Source organism: Ursus arctos, unplaced genomic scaffold, assembly GCF_023065955.2.
Source record: "Ursus arctos isolate Adak ecotype North America unplaced genomic scaffold, UrsArc2.0 scaffold_15, whole genome shotgun sequence".
NCBI lineage: Eukaryota > Metazoa > Chordata > Mammalia > Carnivora > Ursidae > Ursus > Ursus arctos.
The window spans coordinates 39,636,732-39,664,444 of record NW_026622819.1 but is presented as its reverse complement, the minus strand read 5'-3'; the positions used below and the strand labels follow the sequence as shown (position 1 = coordinate 39,664,444).

Genomic DNA, 27,713 nt, shown 5'->3' with positions numbered 1-27,713 from the left:
GGTCATAAATTTGGCCTCAGTCACTCAACCCTATTTTTATCAGGGTTGCTGTCACTAGAGAAAAACAAACAATTTCCTGCCTCCTACCTATTACGGTGTGATTGTGTGTGTGTGTGTGTGTGTGTGTGTACGTCAACTTGAGGCCACGGAGAGTTGTTGCCCTTAGAAATTGTCAAGTCATCTGAGACTTGATATCAGGTGACCCATCATCCCAGTTTGCCCGGGCCCGAAGACTTTCTCAGGATACAGTCAGTGCTAAAACCAGAAGAGTCCCAGGCAACCAGGGTGGTTAGTCTCCCTAATGCAAGCTCCTTGCTTCTTTTCAGAGCAGGACCAAGGTGGGGCCCCACCATCTTGAGTAGGGCGTTTATCAGGGTGTGTGGCAGCTTTGTGGGAAGGTGGCAGAGTCAGGGAGGACTTGCTTGGGAGATAGAGCACCATGCCAAGGAATCATTCCCAACCCTCGTTAGGATTCCATGCCTGGAGTTCCATGCGGTTCCTTGGAAGGGGAACCCAGGAGAACCCCTAGCCAAGGGAAACAGGTTCACAAATGGTGCCCTTGGCACAAAAGGCACAACCTTTAGCCATGAAAAGATTTTGCATCTCCAGATTTCTAAGATTTAGAAACTTTTCAGACCCTTTCCCTAAATTCTGTTGCCATTGTATGCCACGGGAGCAGCCACTGAATGGAGTGTGGGGGAACATGAGGGATCCCTGGTCTGCCAGCCAGGGACCTGGGTTCTAGGTCCAGCTCAGTCTACCCTCACTTGGGCAGGCATCATCCTGGTGAATCATCTGGTCTTTGAGGCCAAAGTGTCTGGTTTGATCTTGGTTCTCTGACTTGACTTGGGCAATTTACTTAATCTCTGTTTCACTTCCGTCATCCGTAGATTTGTGATATAATTATGCATTCCTCATAGAGTTGTGGTAGGGATTAAGTCTACGTGTGAAACACTTAAAACGACCTGGCACACAGTGAATTAAGCACGAGAAATGTCAGCCATATTAATTACATTTCTATGACCCTAGCATATCAAGCTCTCTCTTTAGGCCTTTGTTTGCTCATCTGTAAGATGAGGGACTGTAGGCTTGGCCTGCAGACGTGCCTTAGGGAACTCTGCTCCTGCTCTTTGACCCCTAGCTTCAGCTGGAGCAGCTCTGCTTCTGTCTGAAATCCTGCCCTCAGCCCACGATTTCATGTACAAGAGTTCTGCGGCTCCAAACCAGCCAGCCAACCAACCGACACTGAAGAAATCATCCTCAGAGTTCTTATGACATTATCATCCAATGATTTTATTGTTTCACCTCATTTGGGGCATCGATAAGTGGCTGGCATCCTGAATCCACTATTTCTCTGAGTCAACTTGCCATTTCCATTATAGAGGCTTTTCATTCCATTTCCCCAAGCTGTTTTCTGTGCTTGTCGGGGGCCTTTCCCTAGGGAGGATGATACGGGTGTTGAAGGTCTGAGGATTGCTGATACAAACATCCCCTGTTAGGTTCCCCTATTTATCCTAGAGAAATGGAACAAAGTATGAGACATATCCTGGAGTGACTCCATAGTTCCGTGACTTTGGGCAAATCTCTTATATTCTTCGAACCTCAGTTTTCCTGCCTGTAAACTGGAGCCAGCGGTACTATCTATCACATGGCGTTTGGGAGAGGATGACATCAGATAATTCATCTCATGGATTTAGCACAGGGTCTGGCTTCTGCTAACCCCTCAGTAATTGCGGGCTGTTTTGTTGTTCACTAGTAAAGACTATTCCCACAACCCTTCTCCCTAATTCCTGGCTCCACTGTGCTCCTGTTTCTGGCTGCTTCTGCCATTACAACTGTTTCAGGGGGAGTCAACAGGGAGGACCAGCAGTCCTCAGGGGTAAGGGAGGCAGGAAAGGAGAAGGCTCTCGGTAGCACTGAGCCCTGGACAGATGCCTAGCTGGCTTGCCGCAGTGTCACACAATGATGAATGTTGGCTCTGGCCACCGCAGGTCACCTGCATTCTCACACACGGGCTCTGCCTGGAGCATCTGTCCCCTGAAATGTTTCTCATTTGCTCACATAAATCTCCCCACTGAGCATGGTGAGAGGTGCTGGTTCTGGTCAATTGCTGTCATGTCTGTCTTCCTAGACCCTTGGAGATTCTTGCCACTGTTTAATAAATTATAGTTGCTCTCGGAGGATTGGAGAGTAAGTCATGTCAACGGTCATCGACCTAAAAGCTTCTAGCACTGCCCTGTTATCATCAACACTTTCGTAAAGAAATTTGGCAGACTTACACTCTTAAATAGGGGATATGAGAAAGAACATTTGCCTATATTGATCGCTGGTGTTTTTAACTTTCAACATTTTTGGTAAATGTGAATCATGAGTATAATAATAGGAAATTGAGGGAGAATCCTGGCAATAGTGAGTGATGCCTCACATTTGAACTTTAGAAAGTTTGTGAGGTATTTTGAACTTACTGATAATAGAGAATTTCAGAACAATAAACCCACCATCCAGCTCTAGCATATTTCTACATTATACCATATTTGCTTCAGAATATCTTTATGTCATTCCCTTACTTAAAAAAAAAAATAAAACATTGCAGATGCAAGGAGGGTCCCCTGGTCGTTCTCCCCAGTCTCATTTCTCTCCCTCCCTTCCTCCCCAGCATTAATCACTTTCATGGATTCAGTGATTTTGTACTTTTATGACATGTCCGTGTGCTCATAATCATTGCAAAGAATTTTTTCTGAAGATTTTGATACTGAAGCAAAATGGTATTGTTATGCAGCTTGCTTTTTTCCTTTCCTTCTACATGACGATCAGAGATACGTCCGAGCAGGTAGATGGAGCTGTGGCTGCGATTTAACATCTGTCCTAACAAGGACAGTGTATGTTCACATCTTAAAACCTGCTGGTGGTGTGACTATCAGGTCAAAGAAGGAGAAAAAACACGTAGACGGAGAAAAAAAGCACGCAGGGAAACACCTCTTCAAGTTTTCTTCTTAAAGTTGGGCTGGAAGGTAGGAGCAAGGAGAGACTGAGAGCAGAGAGCTCCCGTCCAGCAAGTTTCTGCAAGAGAGATGTTTCCAGATTAGAGACTTCAGACCTCAGAGTTCTGAGGTCGGGTTAATGTTGCGGTGGCAGCACGGTCTGCCCCCCGGGGATCTGGATGCCCTCTGACTCTGTTGCAAACTTGCTATGTGACCTTGGTAGAATCACTACTCCTTTGTTTCTTCGCAGTAAAATGAGAGCAGAACGAAATGATCTCTTAAATCACTTCTATCTATTCATTTTCTATAATTATTGCCTCTTCCTTATTTTTATCCCTCATATTCAATACGTCAAGATGCTTTCTCTTTTCCAACTTTGAAATACCACGTCATTCACGATACTTCCTCACTTCTCATGTGCCAGAATCACAGTGCACAGTCTCACACTTACACTCCTGGATTACCATACAGCTTTTTAGCTGGCCGCCCTGCCTCTTGTCTTTTCTTCTCCCTTGTCCTTCTTGTCCCAGCCCAGGGAGAATTTCCATTTTATTATGCCGTTCCCGTGCTCGAGCATGCTTCATGGCTCCCTATTGCTTGCTGTATCTATTCTTAATTCCTCTGCTTGCCTTGAAATGCTGTCCTTATCCTGACTCTACCATATTTATCAATTTTAGCCCCATGATCACCGACCTCTCTGGTACATACACACTGGCTTCTGCCGTCTTATGTGTATGCAAAGTTCATTCCCCCTTATCTTGCTGATCTCTTTGCCAGTAATTTTGCTCCCCTCCCCCACCGCCCCATATACGTCTACCAAGAAAGTGAAGGAAGCCACAGACTCAGGGATAATACCTGAAAACCGCATATCTGATACTTGTATCTAGAACATTAAAACTAACAAACAAACAACAAAAACATCCTGGGACACCTGGGTGGCTCAGTTGGTTAAACGTCTGCCTTCGGCTCAGATCATGATCCCAGAGTCCTGGGATCGAGTCCGGCATTGGGCTCCTTGCTCAGTGGGGAGCCTGCTTCTCCCTCTGCCTGCTGCTCCCCCTGCTTGTGCTCTCTGACAAATAACTAAATGAACAAAATCTTAGTATAACTCAATAATGAGAAGGTAAATAAGCTACTTAAACGGAGCAAAATGTTTGTAAAGACACTTTCATTCAGAAAATATACGTATGGCAAATAAGCACATGCAAAATATGCTGGACATCATTAGTTACTAAGGGAATGTCAGTTGACTCAAGGGGATGAAACTGCACACCTATAGAATGGCTAAAATTAAAAAGCCTGATACTGTCCAAGGTTGGTGAGGATGTGGAGCAAGCAGAGCTCTCTTACATTGCTGATGGGAATGCAAAACAGGATAGCCGCTTTGGAAAGTAGTTTGGCAGTTTTTAAATAAATCTCAATGTTTTTTTGATTAGTAGCTTTTTGTCACCCATAATAATAATAACAAAAATGAAACTTGCTTATACCAAAAGTAATTTATTGATTCATAAATGAAAAGTCCAGGGATTGTTTGCTTTCGCTATGGCTGGATCAAGATATTCAAATGATGTCATCAGAAAGTTGTCTTTCCTAAACCCCTGACCTTTTATTGGGTTGGCCTCACCCTCAGGCAAGCCTTCAGCCTGCGGTAGTCCCCACAGTTCCAGGCTCTCATAGTCACGGCTCCAAGTGCAATGGAAAGAAATCTCTTCCTGCGGAGTGCTGATGAGGGTCCTAAGACTGATTCTCATGGGCTTACCTTGGTTCTGTGGCCGTGGCATGACATAACAAGACTGGTTTATGCTTGAGTCAGTGCCCACTTTTGGAGCTAGGGATGGAGTCAGCCCCATCTGAACCACCTGGTTTATACGGCTCATCTGGCCAATGAAGCAGCTCAGGGTTGAGTCTGGGACTAACTACAGTCTTTGTTATTAGCCACTTCTCCGCCTGCCTTCAATGTTAGAAAACAAATGTATGTCTATTACAGAATATTTGGAAAGTAGACAAAAGTAGACAAGAAGATGATGGAAAATGACCCAGCACTTAGCTACTATGGCCCTTCTGGTCTATTTCCTTTCAGTCATTAAAAAAATCATACGTCTTTTTTTTAAAACATACTTCATCCTATATAATAGCTTTTCATTGCCTTGATTTGTCTCTCTGGTCCTTTTTTTTTTTTTTTTTTTAAGGCCCAGGTAAGTCTTCATATTCCTTCAGTTGAAATACAATCCATGTGCAAAAGAGTTCTGTAAACTATGAATCCCTGTGCAACCATTAACTGTCCTTCTGATTAGACGGCTCACCCAAATTTTCCAGATTCCTTATTGGGTCTCTAGTGGCTGCCCTCTGGCTCATGGTGCCCAGACAGCTGGCGCATTGGTTCTCTCTACGGCGGAGATTCTCACACTTTAGAGTACGAGAGAAAGCCTCAAGACGCTAACTGAAAATGCACATCTGCAGACTTAACCCCCAGATATTCAGAAGTGAAGTATGTAGAGAAAGTAGAGAATATGCGGAAATGCTGTAGGTACCGCTTGGTGAATTGTCACAGGGCGCATGGATCCATGTCTACAGCTTTCTGGGGGTGTCATTCATTTATTCTCATCGCTGTATTGTACCTAGTTATATATACTACCACTTACTTGTCCATTCTTGTGTAGATGGCCATTCGGGTTGTTGCCAGTTTTGGGTGTTATATATACTGCTGCTGTGAATATTTTAGTAGATGTATTTTGGTGAACACATATATGTTTTCTTTTGAGTACATGCCTAGGGCTGGAATTGCAGAGTCTTACTGCAGGCATATATTCAGCTTGAACTGCTATGTCAAACAGTTTTTCCAAAGTAAAAATTTTCCAGGCTTATTCTCATACTCGTCGTATATATGATGGGAGTTCCAGTTGCATTGTAACATTAGGAACACTTGGCTTTATCTGTCTTTTTATTTTAGCCAGTCTGTGTAGTGGTGTTCCATGGTGGCTTTAATTTTCATGTCCCTGATAAGCTTAGAAACTTTTCATTAATTTATTGGCCATTTGGATATTGCCTTTGGTTAAGTGCTCATTCACACCTTTTGTCCATTTTTCTAGTGGTTGCCTACCTGTCCCTGAAAGACGCATGACATTCTTTATGTATTCCGGTTTGAATTCTTTGCATTCTGTACATGCTTTATATTCTAGTCCATCATTTACCTTTCAGTCTCTTAATTGCATCTTTTTTTTTTTAAAGATTTTATTTATTTATTCGACAGAGATAGAGACAGCCAGCGAGAGAGGGAACACAAGCAGGGGGAGCGGGAGAGGAAGAAGCAGGCCCCCAGCGGAGGAGCCTGATGTGGGGCTCGATCCCATAACGCCGGGATCACGCCCTGAGCCGAAGGCAGACACTTAATTGCTGTGCCACCCAGGCGCCCCTCTTAATTGCATCTTTTGGTTAACAAAGGTTCCTAGTTTTATCGGTTATTTTTTTTTTTTTTTGTGGGTAGTACTTTCTCATCCTGTTTAGGAAATAACTGGCTACTTAAGTCATGCAGATATTCTTCTTTATTTTTCTTTTTTTTTTTTTTAAAGATTTTATTTATTTATTTGTCAGAGAGAGAGCGCGAGAGAGCGAGCACAAGCAGGCAGAGGGGCAGAGGCAGAGGGAGAAGCAGACTCCCCATTGAGTAGGGAACCCAGTGCGGGACTTGATCCCAGGACCCTGGGATCATGACCTGAGCTGAAGGCAGACGCTTCATGCACTGAGCCACCCAGGCACCCCTCTTCTCTATTTTTCTACACGTTGGTTTGGACAGACAACTTTATAAAAACCAGCACCTAGGTGACTCTGATGCAGACAGTCTACAAATTACATCCTGTAAAACATTACAATTTTCTGCTCTAAACCTCACACATCTTTTCAGAGCTTTGGGCCTTGCCTTCTCTCCCAAAGCAGGGTGGCCATGAACTGCCTTCTGCAAGCTGGGCTTACCTGGTGGGCACTCATCATCCTTAGGCTGTTGTATCTTTCCATGCAGTGTTGCGATAGGGACACACTCTCAAAGCTTGCGGGGGCTAGATGTGGATGAGTAAGTCTGACCGTGTGCAGACTGAACAAATGCCCGCAGAGGGGCAGCAAACGCTTGGCTCCAGCCGACTGTGGCCACATGAGAATGAGGACCCCGAACTACAGATCTTCCCATTTTCAAAGTGAAGCCAAGCATCTGGATTATGTAAAATATCCCAATTTCTGAGTGATGTCAAGCAATTCAAATTCGAACTTTAAAAATTCACTGTGTGGGGAAAAGAAAAAAGAATAACAAAAAAGAACAAAAATAAAAAAAGAAAAAGAAAAATGATGTTTGTGGGTTTGTGATGGCCTCTGGTCCCTAGCCTATACGTTTTCAAACGGTTGCAGAGTAGGGAAGCAGGTGGCCACTCCAAGTGTGATCCTGGGACCAGCAGGAGCATCCTCTAGGAGCACATAAGACACGCAGAACCCTAGGCTTTCAACCTATGGAGGCAGAATCTAAATTTTACCAATATCCTCCACCCTTTTATACACACATGAAAGTTTGAGAAGCACCGTTCTAGATGGATGGTTCCCAACACTGGCTCAGATTAGAATCATTTAGGGAACTTAAAAGAATTTCTATGGCTGGGTTCCACTATGAACCACGTAAATCAGCATTTCTGGAGATGTGGCCTAGGCACTGCTATTTTTAAAAAGCAATCTGAGTGATTCAAATAGGCATTCAGAGTTGAGAACCACTAACGTAGATCAATCTGCCATTTGTGAGTGGGAAGAGTGAAACCTCAGAAAACGGAGGGATGAAAGGTCTTACCCAAGGTCATTAACTAATGCATGGGAGAATCTGATTTGTGCTCAACCTCTTATCTCATGATTCCCAAGCCAGTGACTTTTTGCTACAGTTACCTTTGGCTCCTGGGGGCAGAACTACAAAACGATCCCATTCAACTATAGCTCATTACTGCCGGCTTTCCAGCTAAGCAGCTTTCAACACCGAACCCCTAACAAGACTGACTGGATGAGGAGCTGTGAGCTGATGGGCCCCCCTTCTGCCTTTTCAAACCCAAATCCATTTCATTCTCCCTATACATCACCCCGAAAAGTGCTAAGCACTCCTGCTCTGGAGAAATGGCAAGTCCTCCACGTGGATGTCAAAATCTCGCTGTGTAGGCATGGAGCAGGGAGTGGAGACACGAACCCCTGGCAGCCATGTGAGGATTTGGGGTCCGCACTCATCAGCAATGAGTTGATGGCATGTGAGGGCTGGTCCCTTAGCCCTCTTGAGCTGTATCAGTAGAAGAACTGGTCCACGGTACAAAATGGTCTGCTTGACTCTGATCTAGCACAATTTTACAATCAAAGAAACTGGGAGACATGAGGGACTTGCACATAGTGTTTGAGCCAAGATTCCTAACCCCTCTTTCCAGGCCCAGGCAGTGCTTATAATATTCTGACCCCAGGCGTAGTCCTTGAACAGTCTCATGGTCAAAGCAACAGAGTAGCCAAAAGTAACGTGTTATGGACTTGAGTTCTCTTGTATTTTGGGGGTACCACGAAGGAGGCCCACATTTCAGAGTGCTGCTTGTGAAATTTCCTTCTCTTCTTTTATATCCACTGCCTTGTGCTTTACAGCTGTACTCTCTTCTCTTTTCAACTCTCTGCCATCAAAATAACCTCCTCCCTCACCCTAGCCTGTGCCGTGATCCTCTTTCTTCTCCTTTTCACTATAATTCTACAGTGGCAAAGACAGGAACATTTTGGAGATCTGAGGAGACACTCCATACAGGACTCTAGTGGGCAAACTGGGGACCATCGATATATTTCAAGTCCATTACAAGCATGCCCTGCCACCTCCCTAATGATGCCGCCCTCCCTGGCTCTGCTCCAGCGCCTCCGTCACCCACCATTGACCTTAAACCTTGTTGCAGTCAGATCTGTCATGACCTTGCAGGTTCAACATATACTGAGCCTTTTCAGTGTCCTCAGCCGTGGGACTCAATCTGACCTGTAGGTGGGAATCTGTTTTATTTATTTATTTTAAATAAAACAGGGACACTCGGGCTACTACAGCATTGAAATAGCAGGTATGATAGGTCTTTAATAACAGTTGAGCACTAAAAAATTATAAGGCAATGGTGATAGCAGGGGGCATTCTTCCATGCCACCTGCCCTGGAGAAAAGCTGTCACTTGACGAAGACTTGCAGCCCATGCTTATAACTTGCTTCCACTCACATAAAAAATGATCTTTCATTTGATCTCCTCCAGGTAAAGAAACTCCTTCCCAGGATCCAGCCATATCGAGTGAGTTTATAGCCTCATCTGAAGACAAGGAAAAATGTTTCCTGACGCAGAATATGCTTCCAGGTATCTAAACCCCAAAGAGAAGCCCTATTCTTTAAAAAAATATTTTCCATGTGGAATAACACAGTAACCTCCTTATCTCTCCCATCTGCAGGATCCCTTCCTTTTATTCTTTCTAGGTGCCACCACCAAATGCATCTTTTTTTAAAAAAGATTTTATTTATTTATTTGACACGGTGTAGAGGGCGGGGAAGAGAGCGCACAAGCAGGGGGAGCAGCAAGCAGAGAGAGAAGCAGGGTCCCCGCTGAGCAAGGAGCCTGAGGTGGGGCTCGATCCCAGAGTCCTGGAATCACTACCCGAGCTGAAGGCAGCTGCTTAACTGACTGAGTCACCCAGGTGCCCCCCAAATGCATCTCTGTAGGCATGACCTTGACTGTGGTATTCACTTGTTCACAAATCTTACAAAGCTCTCCATTGCTTGCAAGAGTAAGTGAAGGCTTCTCAGGAAGACACTCAAAGCTCTTCACAAGCAGCACATATTAGGAGCTCCGCACATATTTGCTCTACTAAAGAAGGTATATCATCAATGAAATTTTAAGGTGCTGGAGGACAGGGGTAATTTATTGGAAGACTTATGTATTTATTCTACATGGTATCTAAAAGAGTTATTTACACATAGCTGGTGCTCAGAAAATGTTTGGTAAGTAAATACACAAATCGTTGAATAAATATGTGGAGGTCACGTTCGCGTTCTATATACAGTACCTTACACATGGCAGGTTCTCAGTACACACTTGTTAAATAAATGCCTAAGTGAATAAAGGGTTGAATATGTGGGGCGAGATGGCCTGAGCAGAAGAGTACCTGTGTGAATCTTCCAGAAGCAGAACAAGATTTTGAAATTAACGTGAAGGAAACGTTATTCTCAAGATGCATCTGTCATAAGGGTCCTGGTAAGAGATCTCAGTGGAGCTGGCGGGGAGCTGGCCACAGAGGGGGCTATACCTGGGCTGAACCTTGTGCCAGGAGCTCTGAGCATCAACCCGCACAAGACGCAACGTCTGTCGTGTAGTAACAGGGCCCATTTTGGGGGACAAATAGTGTGCCAAGCAGGTGCTAAGTGATCGCCTCTCGTTCTCACGTGCTCACCTCCAGGAGGTGCTACCAAACTCCCCATTTCAAGGGTGGCAGAGTCTCAGAGAGAAAGGCAACCTCCCCACTGCCACATAGCTAGTCTGTGATGAGACAGGGGTTCAAACCCCCGTCCTTGTTCACAGCCACGATGCTTCGTTGTCCCTCCAGTCACGGACCTCTCTCGGGCAGACAGACGATAGACTTGTGAAAAAGATTTACCTAAAGAATGTTTCGAAGGACATAAACCAGGTAAATGGATGGTGTTTTCATGTCATACCAGGTTCTTCCTTTTTTTCCCATTTTCAAATTCGGTCACACTGCTGGGTTGGCCATGAGAAGAACCTTGCCCTTTCTTGTTCTTGAGTCAATCCACTTCTTTGTTAGCTTGGGCTGCCCTTGACAAAAGGTGACTCGCCACCGTTGTACGCGGAAGGCAGTGTAGTCAGCATTTTGCCTTATCAGAGCACAAAGGCCAGTGAACAAAGGAGGGGCTGAACTTGTCTGTTAGCGTGTTCCACCGTGATGCTGTTTCTAGGAAAGTCACTGAGTGAGAAGGGGACATTCCACCCCAGCCTCCAATCTCTCTCCTTTATGCGGAAGAGTTGCGGACAGAATCAATCAGATACATTAGCATGATTAAACAACCGGTTTTCAGAAGGACTTAAAAAAAAATGACGAAGTGTAGTTCGCACTAACGCTGGAGTGAACTTGATTTATTCCCCTGTCGGTCATGCTGAGGGCACCATAGGATCCCACGGTGGGCCGAGACAGGAGGCTCTCAGGGGCAGCTCTTACCTGCTGAGATCTCAAAGGCAGTTTGCTTTTTAAACCCAGATCTTTTGAGTGACAGATCCATGGATTCATATGCCGGGCAAGGAGATCCACACTGAAGGGGCTGTCATTCACTGGGGGCTATTGTGAGAGATTCCAGAAGGGAGTTTGGATCAGGCTTTGGAAGGACAGGAGAGATGGCTTTGGTGAAAAGGAGTCACAGCATCAGTCAGAGTCAAGGTTGATTACAGGTGTGACAAGATGAGGGTAGAGGGAGCAGTAATTGATGCAGCGTGGGGGTGGGGAGCTTGTGAGAGTCAACAGCTAATGCTTAATGTGTTAATTGAATATTTATTATGTAGGAGGCACTGAACAAAAAGCTTTATATGCATAATCTAATTTGTAAGCCTCTTCAAAGCCCTGTGAAATAGGTACTTGGCCAGTCTTTTTGCTAATGAGAAAAGTCAAGTGTAGAGAGGTAATTAACTGTTCAGCATGGCACAAGCGAGCGAGGGCAGAGCCAAGCCTTGAGCCCAGGTCCGTGTGACTCCGCCTCCCCGGGCTTCGCCTCCTCATAGAGGTCAGGGTGCTGATCGGTGAGGCTACCAGACAGAAGGCTGGATCGGACTGCTGAAGATGGAGGGCTTGGATGAGGTTAGATCACAGGCCAGGGAGGAACAGAGTGGAGCAAACATCCACCCGCAGCTCACACCCATGCCAGGTCAGTTGGGTATGTCCTGTTGGAGCTGGTCGGCAGCCACAGCATTTTCAGGACTTCTAGGTTAAAGATGGGCCTTTTAAATGTAGGAATCCAGGCTGCCTTGTGTTACCCGGGGCCAGCATGAGAGGGGTTGTCTTTAATGGGCTCAGGATTTGCAAAGTCCCTGGCAAGTTAGGGCTAGAAGAGAGACCTCCATGATTATCCAGTCCAATGCCTTTTTGGTTCATTGTGTTTGATAATTATTAACGAGGTTGCTACTTATTGTCTAAAGAAGATGTGGCAAAGTGCAGTTATAAGATGAACCTCCTCAAGGTGACCTTTTCTAACAACATTATCCAAAAGCATAGCCCTGCCCCTTGCAAGTGCTCCGTCACACTGGCTGTTAACCTGATTACATTGCTTTCCTAGCACTTTTCTCCATCCGAAATTATTATGTTCATAGAATTGGTTACTTGCAGAGAATACAAGCTCCATGAGAATAGAGACCACGTCTATTTTGTTTCCTGCTGTATTCCAGCCACTGAAACAGCTTCTGCTCACAGTATTCGTTGAATAAATATGCATTTCAAAGAAATTAAAGATAGACTTTAATACATTAAGCAACTACCCTGGCAAACATTAATAAACCCATTATTAGAAACAGTTTAGAGAAAATGTATGGTGTATACATAATGCATACAGTATAGAATATCCATTACATATCATAAATTTGACATATAAATGATTTCCATATATATGGATGAATTAGAATTTGTTCAAAACTTTCACAAATCATCCACGGGAAGGATTATATGTCTAGCTGTTCTTGTTGGTACCATCACTTCAGTGCCAGGCAGCCTAGGACATACCTTGTTCAAAGCAGAAATAACAACAGCAACTGCTGGGATTCTGGAACACTCCCTGGCTTCAGCCTTTTCTTTCTTTCTTTTTTTTCCCTTGGGGGCATTTTAAAAGAAGTGCTCTGGGGATTACTTGTAATTCCTAGTTAATAAGGACACCAATTTAAGGTTTAGGTGTGGGAAACACTGGGGTTCATCTAGTTCTTTCTTCCCTTTTATTGCGTTTCCAGCCTGACCTGACTGCATTTCTCTCTCTGTTCTCTTTAAGATCTGACGCTCTCTTTCAGTGTGAAGAGCCGCTCCCGGAGGTGTGTAAATGGCCTCCTGCAGGAAGCAGCCAGGAGGCGGCTGTGGGCGCTGGAGAATTTGGACCAGGAGGTGCGTGCCCTGTTTCAGGTGAGCTGGGGTGGCCAGGTGCAATTCTGAGCCCACCTTGTGTATGGGCCGCTTCAAGGCTCGCCAGCACCTAGGACAGCGCCGGGAACAAAGTAGGCCCTCAAAAAAACAGCTGATCAAGGAAAGAATGAATGAAAACGTACACATTTGCTGCTCAGCAAAAATAGGCACAACTCAGAAGGGGGCAATCTCTGGGGTTGCAGAGTCAGAGACACCGGTTTCAAATCAGCTGTTTGACCTTCTACAAGTGACTCTCCTGGGTAGGATGGGAATTATTATGGTATCTACCTCATGAAATATACCTTTTAAAAAAATGTGGTAAATCAGAATTTTGTTGCTTTTTCATTGTGATAAAATACATGTAACATAAATTTTCAAGGTTAATTATTTTCAGTGTACAACTCAGTGGCATCAGTTGAACTCACATTGTTATGCACCCATCACCACTATCCGTTCCAGAACTTTTTCATCATCCCAAACTGAAACTCTGTATTGACTGAACCATAACCCCCCTCTTTCCCCTTCCCTCACCACTGGTAACCATTAAGTATACTTCTTTTTTTGAAGTACCAAAATTGCCAATCAAAAATTAATAACTATAAATTTTAGAATGAGAGGAGAAAAGGCAATAAAGTAAACATACCAGTTCCTTCTCTTTCGTGGTGGGTAGCTAGTATCTTTGGTTGTTAAACCAAGGAAGAAGGGTATGACCAAATTATTTACAGTTTAGGAGGGACTTTAAAAAAAAATAACTCATCCACTTATTTGACAGAGAGAGAGAGAGAGCACAAGCAGGAGGAGTGGTAGGCAGAGGGAGCGGGAGAAGCAGGCTCCCTGCTGTTCCGGGAGCCTGCCGTGGGACTTGATCCCAGGACCCAGGCTGAAGGCAGATGCCTAACCTCCTGAGCCACCCAGGGGTCCCCTAGGAGGGACTTACAAAGAGAACCAAAGTTGGAAATGGTTAAAAGTTGTTGCAACTACAGGCAGGAGAAAAAGAATATTACTTCATGTAACAAACTAGTATGTTCTAGTTATTTTTATGGTCTCTGAATTAATTCGATACAAATTAAAAAGGGAAACATGTTCTATTAATCTGTCATGTAAAAAAAAAAAAAAAAAAGACTGGTTTGTTGGGAGGGGCCCCTGAGTCAGTATCTGTAGAGAGCTTGGCACTTTGCTTGGGTGGTGGCATGAGCTCCCTAAATAGCAGATAAATTATAAATAGTAGGGTTTTTTTGTTTTTTTGTTTTTAATTTCCAGAATTCAGAAACTTGCAGGCATGAGCTGCTAACTGGCACCATAGTTTTTTAAAATTTGAGTCACTTTTGGCGTGGGCAAGAGCTGGGTTTGTTTGAGCCAGGTGGTCTGTTAGGCTGAGGTTGAGCCGGGCCAGCTTGTGTGCCCGAGCGGAGACCAGGAGTCGGCTGGATCTAGGCTCCAGTCAGGGGAGGCCACTGCCTACGCACAGGTGACCTGGGGCAAATTGTTTAACCCGTCCGTGCCTGGGCCTCCTTGGCTATAACACATGGATCATGTGATTTTCTATTAAAGCTGAGATGCCATTTGATTATAAAATGCAGCAATATTTTATAGACCTCGAAGAAAGAGAAGTAGATGCTGCCAGTTAAGTATGATGCCATGCCTCCTTATCTTTAATTTCAGAAATGATTGAATGTGATAAAAGTGCATCTTAGAATGGATTAAGTAGTGTAATTGTATTCTTTGCATAAGGTTCTTGTGAGTCAAATGAGGCCTTGTTCACAGATTGGTGAAGGGCCTGACAATTGATGAACCTCCTAGAAATCGGTTTTTATCTGAAACCCCTTCCCTGATCCACAGGATCTGGGGACTCCTGGGGCCTAGTAGGAGAGAAGCCCAGAGTTCTGGCTTTGCTCACCTGGGGGCTCTTCCTCTCTTCCTTCCTCTCTGTCTACCCTCTTCTTTCCACAGGCTTCCCCCAGAACAGCGTTCCAGGGGTTGGTCTTTGATGGCAGGACCTGGCCTGGGGGAGGAAGGATGTTTTGACCGTCACTCACTATAGTCAACTCTAGAAGCTTGGACAAGCAACAGAGAAAAATTTTAGGGGAAAACCAAGTCTGTACAGTAGGTCAGGCCTATTTTCTCAGGTATTAAAAAAAAGGGAGTGGGGGAGTGTGCAAATTGACAGAGCCCAACCTTTCTGGAGGGCAGCTTGGCTCCTGCATTTTAGGATTGAAAATGTGAATATCTGCATTCCCAGCTGCACTTCTCAGAATCACTTGGGTCAAAACAAAGATGTGTACGAAGATTTAGCTATAGGATGTTTATCACAGCACTGTTCAGGATGGTAAAAAAAATGCAAACAACTTAATCATTTAACCATAAGGAAATGCTAAGAATTTTGTTAATGTAACAATGGCATATGTAACCATTAAAGATAATGTAAGTTGTTTAATGATGTGGGAGATGGTTCACAAAATATTGTTTTGTTTCAAAAGATTACAGTACAATTTGTGTAATGTGATTCTATTTATATAAAAATAGATACATCGAAACCCGTGATGGGAAAAAGGATTCAAAGTAAAGACATTGAAATGTTAACACGCATGAGCTCTAGGAGGAGGGATTGTGGATGATTTTTGTTTTTGAGTAATTTGCTTTTTCTGTTTGTCAGCTTTATAAAAATAATCATTAGACATAGATTCACAATCAAACTTGCTTCCAATGTGCCTTCTCTTTTTTATCCTTCACCTTCCCCCATACTCCTTTTTTTTTTTTAACACAAAAGGTAGCATTCTTTGCACACAGTCCTGCGTCCTGGCTCCTTTCTGTTGCGGCTGGTTCGCCGTCTAGCAGTGTATATTCGGAGGCTGCATCAGTGCACAAAGAATTTCCTCATTCTGTTTTATGGCCGCATAATATCGTAATAGTCCCTCGCATGGATGAATCAGAATTCACTTTAACCAGCCTCCTATCGATGGACATTTAGGTTATTTCCTTTTTTTTCTTTTTCTTTTTTTGGGATGTAAAAAACACAGCTCCACAATCAAGAAATTCATACGAAGCATTTTGCACTTCTCCGAGGTTGTTAACGGGATGCGGTCATCCCAGACTGACTCCCTGTCCTCTTTACCCAGGACCTCTCAGCCAGGTTGGTGGGTATCCAGTCCCAGAAAGCTCAGTTCCTCATCACCTTCAAGACCATGGAGGAAATCTGGAAGTTTTCTACTTACTTGAACTTAGGTAGGACGTGAAGCAGGCGGGTAGAGGACAACTTACGTCTTGGTTCAGCCTATTTGTGGGGCTTGATATTAGGGAATTGGTCTGGGTCTGATAATTAAAAAGAGGTAGAGTCCTGACATGGATGGTTAACTTTTGAAATACCACAACCTGCCTGGAACTAAATCTAAAGCAAACATTTACTATTACTCTCAAATGCTATGCGCACCATTACTTTGTCTTCAGGGAGAGACTACTTTCTTAGATCATCAATCCGCTGGTAACGTTCTTGATGATCACTAAATTTGAAGGACTGGGAGAGATGCAGGTTGACGGTTAAAAAAGAAAAAGGAACCAGTCTTGAGTCAGACCAAAGTAGTTGCTCAAAATAGTAGAGTTGTGCATATTTTAGCCTATGTTTTTGGAAAAGAGTCAAAGAAAGAGAAGGGGGAGTTATCTGCTAAAAGGGACTCAGATTGCAGCGTTTTCTAGGAAGTGACCTTGTGTAGGGGTGGAGGGTCAAGATGGCTCTTGGCCAGAAGGTAGAACTTCTCGTGTGGTTATGTTGATTTTCTGCCCGCCACGCTGCCTCTCCTTCCACGATCAGTTAGAGACCCATCTTTAATTCTAAGTGTGCTCCATGGACCGGCAGCAGCGGCATCGGGTGGAGCTTGTTAGAAAAGTAGAATCCCAGGCCCCATCCCAGATCTACTGAACCAGCATCTGTATTTTAATAAGATCCCCAGGTGATTGTGTGCACCTTAAAGTGCAAGAAGCACGATGATAGAGAACACACAAGGCCTAAGTAGGCACAACAAAGCCAGAATGGAAAGAACCAGGTTTTTGCATCTTAGGAAAGAGAAAGTCTCAAAAGAAGCAAAATTTTAACACAAATAATTCACATTTGTAGGCACGTTTGAAATACTACCCATCACTGCAACTTGCTTAGTCTCTAGTCTGGTTTTAACAAGGGAGAGCATGCTGGGCATGAATGATGGAGAGAGTCCGAGAAGGGATGGTGAAGTAAATCCAGACTCCTTTGTGGGTCATGGACAACCCCCCAGCCACTGCATCATCAGGGGTATAGGAATTTGAACCTCAAGTCAGGAAAACTTTAAGGGGAGGGACCAGGACCCCCCAGAGTCCAAATTAGAATCTTGGAAATTCCTCTATGGACGTATGAGAAAAAGGTAACTGGGTTTGGTCATTTCATTATGCATTTATGGAGACCCACAATGTGTTGAACATAGTAAATATCATTTACAAATGACTTGTATTTCCCAACGATGCTGAGAAGAATCAGTTCACTCTAGAAATTTTCTAGCTACCTCTCTATGCTCTTCTGATTCCAGTTAAATGGGGTCAGGTTGGGGATGAAGGTCTGGGAAGGAAGTTCAGAAAGAAGCTTTCTCACCCTTTTCTGTGCTCAGCTAATGGTGGAAATCATGTTGTTCAGGAATCATGTTGGCTTGACCTCTTAGGCTATGTATCTGCATGTCTGGAACATCTCCTCTTTGACCACAAGTACTGGCTCAACTGCAGATTGGTGGAAGATACAGAGATCCAAGTGTCAGTGGATGAGAAACACCTGGAAACAATATACCTGGGACTCCTCATACAGGAAGGTGAGCGTGGAAGCAGGGTGGGATGGGTTTTTATCTGGATATTTATTATCAGAGTCCCTGAAATAATTAGGATACAAAGGGAGGCAAAAAAAATTTTTTTGAAGGTGAGAATATTCATAAATGAACCCACCTGTTACAATATTACTCCAAACATCTCTCTCAGTTCTACGCTGGTATCACATGAACAGCTATGCTTGTCAGTCTCACGGATTGTCTGATGCGAGAACCCTTGGGGAGTTTTTAGAAGATGCCCATTCCAGGGCTCCACCCGGGCCAATTAAATCTCCAGAGGTAGGGGCCACATTTTGGTATTTTTTGAAAGTTGCCCAGGCAATTCTAACGTGCATCCAAGAGTAAGAAGCACTTTTTAAAATATATGATATAATTTGATTGTGAAATAAAATTGCAAATCTTGCAAAACCTGCAAGATTTCCTGAGATGGAAGAAGATGGTGTTGGGGAACTTCTTGGAGCACAAGCCAATGTGTTTACAAGGAAGGGTCCGATCAGGGCTATAACCAAGCGGTAACAACCAATGACATCACAGGCACCTTGAAAGAGCCAGATTTGCACAGAATATTTAACAAAAGGATTCTGCTTACGATTGTGTTGCACAGATCACAATTGAAGGAAAGAATTTCCTACTGTGCTACTATAAAATCTAGTTGGAGAAATTATATTCACCCACATCAACTTAATTTAGTCTTTGTTTGGTTCTAAGATTAAGCAGAAGGTTCCAATTGTAACTGAAGTTCCGTTAAATAAATTTTTGTTTCATTTTTTTTTTCAAGGTCAAGTCCCAATTAAACCTTATTCTCACAAACTATTCTAAGCTTATGGTGTCTAATTTAAGTGAATTCCCTCCCAGTGGCTTTTTTCTCCTGGTATAGTTTTTCTGGGATCACAAGGACTTTCTGTGGGCCCTCTCCCTTGGCCGTGTCCTTTCCTCCCAGGAAGAAAAGTAGCTGGGCTTCTGGTTAGAAATGTTACATTGTGTGATAATCCCTTTTCACTTACTGCTACTCCTTGGAGGGGCTTTTCTCATTCTCTACAGGCCACTTCTTCTGCAGAGCCCTGTGCTCCGTGGCTCAGCCAGCTGAGAAGGAAGGGGAATATTTGACGCTTTGTAAGAAGGAGTTAGTCTCCGTGAAGACAGTTGAAGGCGAATCCGAGTGGGAGGGCGTGTCCTTGGTGACGGGTCAGCGGGGCCTGGTGCCCCTGTCAGCTCTGGAACCTCTGCCACTCCCTTTCCACCAGTGAGTAGCCAACTGCATCTTGGGAGTGGGTCCCAGAGCAGACTGAGGTCTCTTCCAAACAGAGTAGACAGGCTTGCAATATGGGACAGTCCAGGGAAGGAACAAAACTTGGTGTTTTTGTTTTTTGTTTTTGTCTTTTGTTATTATTGTTTTAAAGTCAAAATTTGCACAATTTGGTGAAATCAGAGACAACTCCAAATTTCAGATGTACACTGTACCTAAGAGGAAAACTGCCTGGTCTTCAAATGCAGCGTTTCCCCATATGGGGACTGGGGACCATTTGTATCAGAATCACCCGGGGATTTACTACAAGTTCAGCCCGCCTGGCCATCCTCTGACTCTTTTGGGATTCAATTCAAGAACTGGCATTTCCTATAAGCTCCCCTTGAATATAAGGAGATGTATTCCATACTTAAGTTTGAGAACGTGGGCCTGAAGGTTTTGTCAACTGAAACTTCCAGAGTGACAATACACGTGATCCCAGGCTGTGGTTGGCTCTGGCAGAGAATGTGACAGCGAGAATGGAAAGTTAGTTATTTTACTGGCAAACTAATTTAGAGCCAGAAAACATCCTAGGCTTGTTGAACTCTCCTTTTCACAGCAGCTGATACTAATAAGTTCTCAATAAATGTTTGCCATCATTATAATAGGAGTCCTAACCATGATACTTACAACCATTGCCACTGTTGTTATTTTAATGAACTCTTCTGCTGGCTGGTGTCATTTTTTTGAAATCTGTGTTTGCAAACACTGTGTTTCCATTGGCAGATGGTTCCTAAAGAATTATCCAGGAAGCTGTGGCCTTTGCAGGAAGAGGGATTGGACAGGCTCCTATCAGATCGGTATGGCTGAGTTGAAGACAGTATTGTCAGGAGGATAATACTGCCCTGCCTCCTAATTTTATCTGCAAGTTTGGAGTCAGTTGATGTGAATTCTTGCCTAACCTCTGTTGCTGGCTGGCCGTGGAGAAGCCAGTTGCTGTCTAGAACATGGGTTTCTTGCCTGTGAGATGAGAGGTCTCAATCCAGGGCTGTTGGTACAAATGCTCACAGTGACAGAACGCACAGATGCATGCGGGCCTGGGTGGAAGATGTTAGCAAATGGAAATGGTGGGGACCATGGGGATTTCATGATATATCAGGTGAATAAAAAACCCAGTGTGGGCCACATGTGGCCTGCAGGCTGCCTGTTTTCAATCTTGGGTCAAAACATTTTCAATTTCCCTTAAACTTTTGTGAAATTGGCTTTGAATTTAGGAAAAGTAAGAATGCCTGGCACATGGTGGATATACTCAGTAAATATTTGTTGAATAAATAAATGAAATATATATACATATAATAGAGTGTATTATATAACCATGCATGTATTTTAGAGAATCTGTGTACACACACACATACATATACGCATGTCTCTGTAAGTACATATGTATCTCCTGGAAATGACCTTTAATGTTTTCTAGTATCTAGAGCATATATTCCTTTCATCTTCATCCTTAGAGCCCCTCCCACCACCAACCCGCCTAGCCCAAGTGCAATTTTGTAAGCTGTGAGCCCAAATAACACTTTCTGAAAAAGAAATAGAGGGAGGGGCACCTCGGTGGTTCAGTCGGTTGAGCGTCTGACTCTTGATTTTGGCTTAGGTCATGGTCTCAGGGTCCTGAGATCAAGGCTTGTGTTGGGCTCTGCGCTCAGCCAGGAGCCTGCTTGAGATTCTCTCTCCCTCTGCCTCTGTCCCTCCCCCTGCTCACACCCTGTCTGTCTGTCTCTCTGTCTCTCTAAAATAAATAAATAAATCTTAAAAAAAAAAAAAAAGAAATGGAGGGAATTATGGAACCCAGACATTAGATCTAATCAGTTAACTGACCGTAAACAAGATTTTTGGCTATCCGAGGCAGTGTAAGCTTTCCTTGGACTAAAGACCACAGGGCTATGAAGTTTGTTCTTGGTTCGAATTCTGGCTCCACACCTTAAAACCAGCGTGACCTTGGCCAATTCGTGAGCTCTCACTGTGCTACAAGTTTCTCATGAGTAAAATGTTACCGTAAAACTGACTTCGAATGCCACGAAAAATCCATTAAATGACATCTGAAAATCACTCAGTACAGTTTTTTCACACTGCAAGTGTTTAACACACTATAGATCCTATTAGCCCACAAAGTGGTGGGAATTTCTACTCTTGAGGACACGATCAATAGAAACTTGATCAGAAATGTCAGGGGAAAGAAGAAAGCCAGTAGCTGTAACAGAAAAGCTAAAGCGAACATGGAAACCAAGACACATAAAAGCCATTATCTCCAGCAAAGCAGCATTAGTGGAGAGAAGGGTTAGCCAGCAGTTGGTTAACCCAGCTCCCTGGACAAATCACAGACCTTCTCTGTACTTTCGCCCTTTAACCTATAAGAAGGGCAGTGTGATGGTTGCTCTACCTACCCCTTAGGACTCTTGGAAAGATCTGAGAAAACAGGCTTACATGTACTTTGTGAACTGGACAGGGCAGAGCTCATAAATATGTCATTACTAGATCTTAGCTGGGCAACTCATCAAGCTGAGCCATGACCATAGGCAGAAGGGGAGTCTTCCAAGTCCCTCTGGGGCCTGAGCGGTTTTCTGTTTACCAGTAATAGGAGGCTAACGTTTATTGAAGGTTGATGAGGTCCCAGGCCTGGTGCACTTAATCTCTTTGACTTTTCCTAATGTCTATGAGACAAGTATTCTTACTATGTCCCTTTTACAGTTGGGCAGACTGAGGGTCACAGTTAGCCAAAGGAGTTGGAGGGGAATGGAGAGATCCCACAATGTTTCTCACCCTGGTCTGTGGATTTGGGCTAGCCACGAGGAAGTGTTTACATAATAATGGCAATCAGACACAGTAAGGCAATACAGTAAGCTTTCCAGTTTTTCATGAGGGAACTTTATTCAGTTTTAGGGTATATCCAGCATTCTGAAGTGATCTTTCCTCCATTTATGAAAACACCCTTTCTTTTATAAAGTGATGGTGAAAGTGGATGGTAGTTCCTTTCTTTGAATGTCTTAGTTCGGCAAAATTAAAAGCCAGTTACCCTGTGTCATTCCTGCCGATTTCTTTTTTTGGGGGTGGGGATGATGTTACCGGTCCTCGAAATTCTAAATTCTGGGGACTCTTCATTTCATATTAGACCAGGAGCAGTTTCTGCCTTATTTGGTTGACGTGGATGTTATTTCTCCACAGGCCGAGGAAAATGTAAGGCCTGGAAGGAATATGAGAGGGAAGAAAAGGATGAGCTGAGTTTTCGCCGGGGAGAAAGCATCGAGATCATCGGCTTTGTCATACCTGGGCTTCAGTGGTTCATTGGGAAGTCGACACGCTCAGGGGAAGTGGGCTTTGTTCCCACCAGGAACATAGATCCCGAGTCGTATTCCCCAATGTGAGTATGGCAGAGGGGGCCTCTGGGGTGTCCTGGAGCGGGCTGCCTTCCCCAGTGGCCCTGCCCCATGCCGAGCAGGGTTGCACATGAGCTTCAGGGCTCCCTGGCAAGATGGAGTCAGACGAGCACATCCTGACAACCAAGCCTGCCGCAAAGGGTGATGGGAAGGAGAGGATGAGGGATCAAGGAATGAGCCAGTTCAGTTCTGTTCAGCAATGGTCACTGAGGCCTTCCTGTGTGTGAGGAGGGAGGCACACCCCCAAGCCGAAGGGCCTGCTGTTATCCCTGCAAGGGGGTATTGGAACTTGTATTCTGCCACTCACCCTGTGCAACCAAGGGGCCCCATTAAGGGAAGGGCACACACAGGGACCCGCGGATTGCAGCTTAGTGAAAGGAGAGACCCTCCCACTGGAGGTTTGCTGAAAGCTCAATGTGTGGTGACAGTGTGGGCCAGGATGGTAGAGGGCGTCTTTTCCTCTTTTCTGCCTCGGGTCCTGAAGGGCTGGTTCTGAGGACCAATGAGCAGCAGACAGCCAGCTTGTGCCTCCCACCCTTCAGGGAACAGCAGAGCTCGGGAATGTTGACCAGTCTGTCTGGGGTGGGCTTCCTGCATGGGGAGAGGAAACGGGAGGAAGCCTGGGCCCAGCAAGTACCAGAGGGAACAGAGTTGGCTGCTAGCATGGGGACTCTGGGAGAATGTGGCCCCAGGGTGTCCAAGGCCCTGCACACCCAGACCAGAATGTCTTCCCTTGTACGAAAGAGCCACCAAGGAGAGTGGACCAAGGGCAGTCTGCCCTTTGCAGAGGGAGGAGACAGAAGGTCATCTTCCCTACACAGAAATGTGGGAACTCAAGTACTCTAAGGGAGGAAGATCGCTCGACGAGCCCCTAGAGGATTACGGACTGAATGGGAGTTTATAAGCAGAAGGGTGTCAGGAGAACTTTCATGAAATAGGCAATATTTGAGTTCAACCTTGCAGGATGCAAGGTATTTCAACAGAGAGAAATGGCGAAAAGCGATCACAGGTAGGAAAGTGAGGGGCTGTGTAAGGAATGACTAGCGCTGGTTGAGAGGCAGGTTTTACCAGGAGGTCATCGGTGTGGCAAAGGTCGGGGGGGCGCAACATGGCAGAGATGCCCGTTCAGGGCCTGTGTCCTTCACCTGGCAGAGAATGGGGAGCCACTGAGTATCTCTGAGCAAGAGTGATGGATGATGAGACTGGAACCCTGGCTTTGAGTGAGGTGTGCCAGGGCAGGGGAGAACCTGGAAGCAGGAGACCGAGGCTGGCACTTGGGAAGGGGCGGGGGACCGGGGAGAGAGGACACAGCTGAGGACCAATCAACAGAAATTTAGAGATTCCAGGAGCTTCACGAATACAGATGTCCCTGTTCTACCCCTGAGGTTCTATCTCATTGGTGTGGGTGGGACCTGGTAGCCCCTCCCCAGGTGGGGCTAGTGGGCACCCAAGGTGGGAACCACTGCTCAAACAACCCACTCATCTACTGCAGGGCAAGTGAGGACCCCAGGAGTGAAAAGGCTAAACCCAAGGCCTTGGGTGTGAAACTCCAGATCCCTGACATTAAATCTAGGGTTCTTTTTCCGCCATACAGTTCTGCAGCTGAGGTCCTGCTCAGAGGGGGAAAGAATAAAGAGACAGAGATTTGGTGAGGAAGAACAGCTTACAGAGCAGAGGAAGAAAGAATGTAGCAAAGGAGACAAAAGAACAAAGGAGCTGCAGAAGAGGAAGGAAGGGAGTGGAGGGGACAGTTAACACTGTTGCAGACTGCAGAGAGGTAAAGCAGGGCTTCCTGCTAAAAGGTCTTTGGGATTGGCCACTGGGAGGTCACCAGTCATTGAGAGGTCAGTGGCCATTGGGAGGTACCTGGGCATTGGGAGGCAGAGTAGCTTAGGAATCAGACTTCCAGAGCCAGACTCCCTGAAAGGCATTTATGGCCATGTAAGCACATTGTGTGTCTCCATTAGCTTACCAGCTCGGTTACTTTGGACGTGTTAATTAGTCTCTCTGTGCCTCAGGTTTCTCATCTGTACAACGCATACGATATTAGTATCTGCTCATAGGATTGTCAGGAGTTGACACGAGCTAACACGTGGAAAGCACTTAGAATGGCGTCTGGCACAGTGTGTGTGTGGTCAACATGCATTAACTCCTACTACGGCTGTTCCTGGTGTGGGCGGTGATCTTTGAGAGGCAGTTTTAATAGGTGTCAGATTTCATAAACTATATTTGGACTTCTGTACCTCATACCTTGGCCCAAATCACAATAACTTACACCACTAAATTAATTTGATGATCATATTTTAACTGGCTTAGCTGTAGGGAATACACTCGTGCCATGAAGAACATCACCGCCTGTATCGCAGGGGTGGCATGAGAACTTCTCCTTATTTCTACAGTGTCTTCTGTTGGCCTCTCCACCTGGTCACATGTGGGACCCCATCAACAGAGCCTGCACATTGCGTAGGGAAGGGGAAAGTGAGCCAGGAGACAGGGAGAGGTGGAAGGAGGAGGGGAGAGGGGAACGGGCTCATCGGCATCCCCCACAGCACTCTCTAGATCACAGACCTCCCCAAAACACAGCAATAAGAGAAAAAGCCCACAAACAAACTGGCTACAAGCAGCAGCCAGGGTGTGGAGTCCTGGGAATCATCCTGTGTGCTATGCAGGGGGTCTGGCCACTGGGTGTCACTGTTAGTCTGTGTTCACTTTGGTATAAGGTTTCTAAAGAAGGTCCTGCATTTATTTGCTGGTCTCCATCCTCTTCCCACAGGCTCCCTCCCTGTGCTAGTTAGTATATTTCTCCTTAAAGTGCATTCATTCATTCATTCATTCTTTCATTCTTTCATTCTTTCATTCTTTCATTCTTTCATTCATTCTTTCATCCATCCAGCTATCCTCCCTCCTGTTCATGCATGCATGCATCCATCCATCCATCTAACCATCCTTCCATCCATCCATCCATCCACCCACCCATGCATCCATGCATCCATCTGTATTTATTTAACCAAATCAGCAGTATATTGAGAGTGAAATGTCTCAGAAGTTGTTCTGTGAGTCAGATTTAGTCTGTGCCTCTGACACATGGGAAAGGGATCCTGCTTTTCCACAGCAGCCAAGTTGTGGGTTTCCTTTTATTTACAGCCCATATTTCAACACCAGCTACCTGGTTTCACAGCAAGAGCAGCTGGAAAACCAGTTCTTAAAACTTGGGGCAGGCAGTCTGTCTGAATAGACATGGTGTTTGTTTTGGCCAGAGCGCCTTTAGGGATTTAAGAGCTGCCGATAGTGACAGAATGCACCCCTTTCTTTTCCTTTGGCTTTATGCTTTTAAAAAGTATTTGATATGTGTGTATTTGTGTGTGTGTGTGTGTGTGTGTGTGTGTGTGTGTGTGTGTGTGTGTTGAGGGAAAAATGTCTTTAGGTTTAGCTGAAGACCCCTGTTACTCCTTCCTACTTCCATCCTGTGATCCTGATTCTTACCCCAGGGCAGACTCTATGTGAAGTTGGTATGTATCTTCCCAGTCATCACTCTGATACATTTTAGAAACGGATATTTGTAAAAAAGCATACTAGAGTTTTGTGTATTTAAAAATGGATATACATGTTTGTTTTTTTCTGTAACTGGCCCCTTTTTTCAGCCGATATGGTAAATTTAGGATTTAGGCACATTGTAGTAGATATAGTTCATTTTCATGAAGTGTTATTTAAAGGAAATTTGTATACTTAAATGTGTAAATTAAAAAATAAGCAAGGTTGAAAAATTAATGCATTCAATACGAGAAAAAAGAATACAGGAGATAAGCCAGTATTTCATAGTATTAGAAGTTTGAAAAATTCTATTTCTTATAGCCCCTCTTTTCTTCTTCACATTGTTTTCTCTTCTTGATAATTCCATTTCCTGTGGCATCTATTTTTGCTGATGAGAAGTTTGCTGTTAGTCTCATAGCCGTTTCTTTGCAGGTAGGCAGCTTTCTCTCTCTCTCTTTTTGTTTTAGGTTTATCTTACTGATGTTTTGTACTATGACATATCTAGATGAGATCTATTCTGTTACATATTTATCACAAGGCATCTACCCTGTTATATTTTAGTAGTTATTTCAGTGGAGATCTGTGAGTTGTAACTACTCTCAGTCGTTAGTCCTTTTTTGTCTTAAATATACTTAAAATATAATTCTGAATGATAATTTAGCTAAGTGTAGAATGATCTTCCAAGTGGAGGGGAAAATAACTATTTGTATAAAATTTCAAATCTGTTTTGCCAGGGTTTTGTCCATTTCATTAATCCTTAGAGAAAAACAAAATTTCTTATGTTGACCATCTTTATTGTTTCTTTGTTTTCTGTGTCACTAATTTCATATTTATCTTCATTATTTTCTTCTACTTTGTTTTTATTCCATTGATTTATGCCCTATCCTTTCTATTTAACTCTTTCATCCTGCAAATGGAACTGTCAAGTGATAGATCATTAAACCCCGAAAGAAGGAAGGATCGGGAGAAATAGAAAACACAAAAAGAAGGATAACCCTAAAGAAATGGAAGTCATGTGAAAATGATATTATTTTTATTTATTTATCTTAGGACGTGGTGTACTTCTCCAGTGTGAAGACTCATGTCTTTCTTCAATTCTGGAAAATTCTCAGTCATTCTCCCTTTGAGTATTTGCCTCTCTCTCATTCTTTTTAGTCTGTCTTCTGGAATTCCTAACAGAGGTATGTTGGACTTGCCATTCTAGCCTCAGTCTTGCTTAATCAGTTCTTTTATATTTTTCATCTTTTTGTCCCTACAGGTGCATTCTGGGTGATTCCTTCCCATCTTGAGTTTCACTAATTCTCTCCTCTGCTGTGACTAAACGTGCTGCTGAACTCACTCCTGTAGTCCTAAGTGTGCATGCCTTTATCTTCATTTCTAGAATTTGTATTTTGCTGTTTTCCACGTATACTTATTTCTGCTCACCAGGTTCCATCTTTTCCCTGTAGCTTCTAGTCAGTCTTTCATTTCATCATTTTAACCATGCATATTATAAATTAATCTTTAGATTCTTGTTATTTCTGGTTTTTGTA

General features: G+C 44.2%; 1 protein-coding gene across 1 annotated transcript in view; it reads left to right on the top strand.

The window, feature by feature from the left end:
• Nucleotides 1–27,713, top strand: part of SH3TC2 (SH3 domain and tetratricopeptide repeats 2) — a 53,393-nt gene that overhangs the window by 906 nt on the left and 24,774 nt on the right. Inside the window, exons 2-8 of the mRNA XM_026510719.4 lie at nucleotides 9,256–9,354; nucleotides 13,026–13,153; nucleotides 16,270–16,375; nucleotides 17,833–17,976; nucleotides 19,030–19,231; nucleotides 20,000–20,073; nucleotides 22,439–22,634. Of these exons, the coding sequence (XP_026366504.2) occupies nucleotides 9,256–9,354; nucleotides 13,026–13,153; nucleotides 16,270–16,375; nucleotides 17,833–17,976; nucleotides 19,030–19,231; nucleotides 20,000–20,073; nucleotides 22,439–22,634 (949 nt within the window). The remainder of the gene's footprint in view (nucleotides 1–9,255; nucleotides 9,355–13,025; nucleotides 13,154–16,269; nucleotides 16,376–17,832; nucleotides 17,977–19,029; nucleotides 19,232–19,999; nucleotides 20,074–22,438; nucleotides 22,635–27,713) is intronic.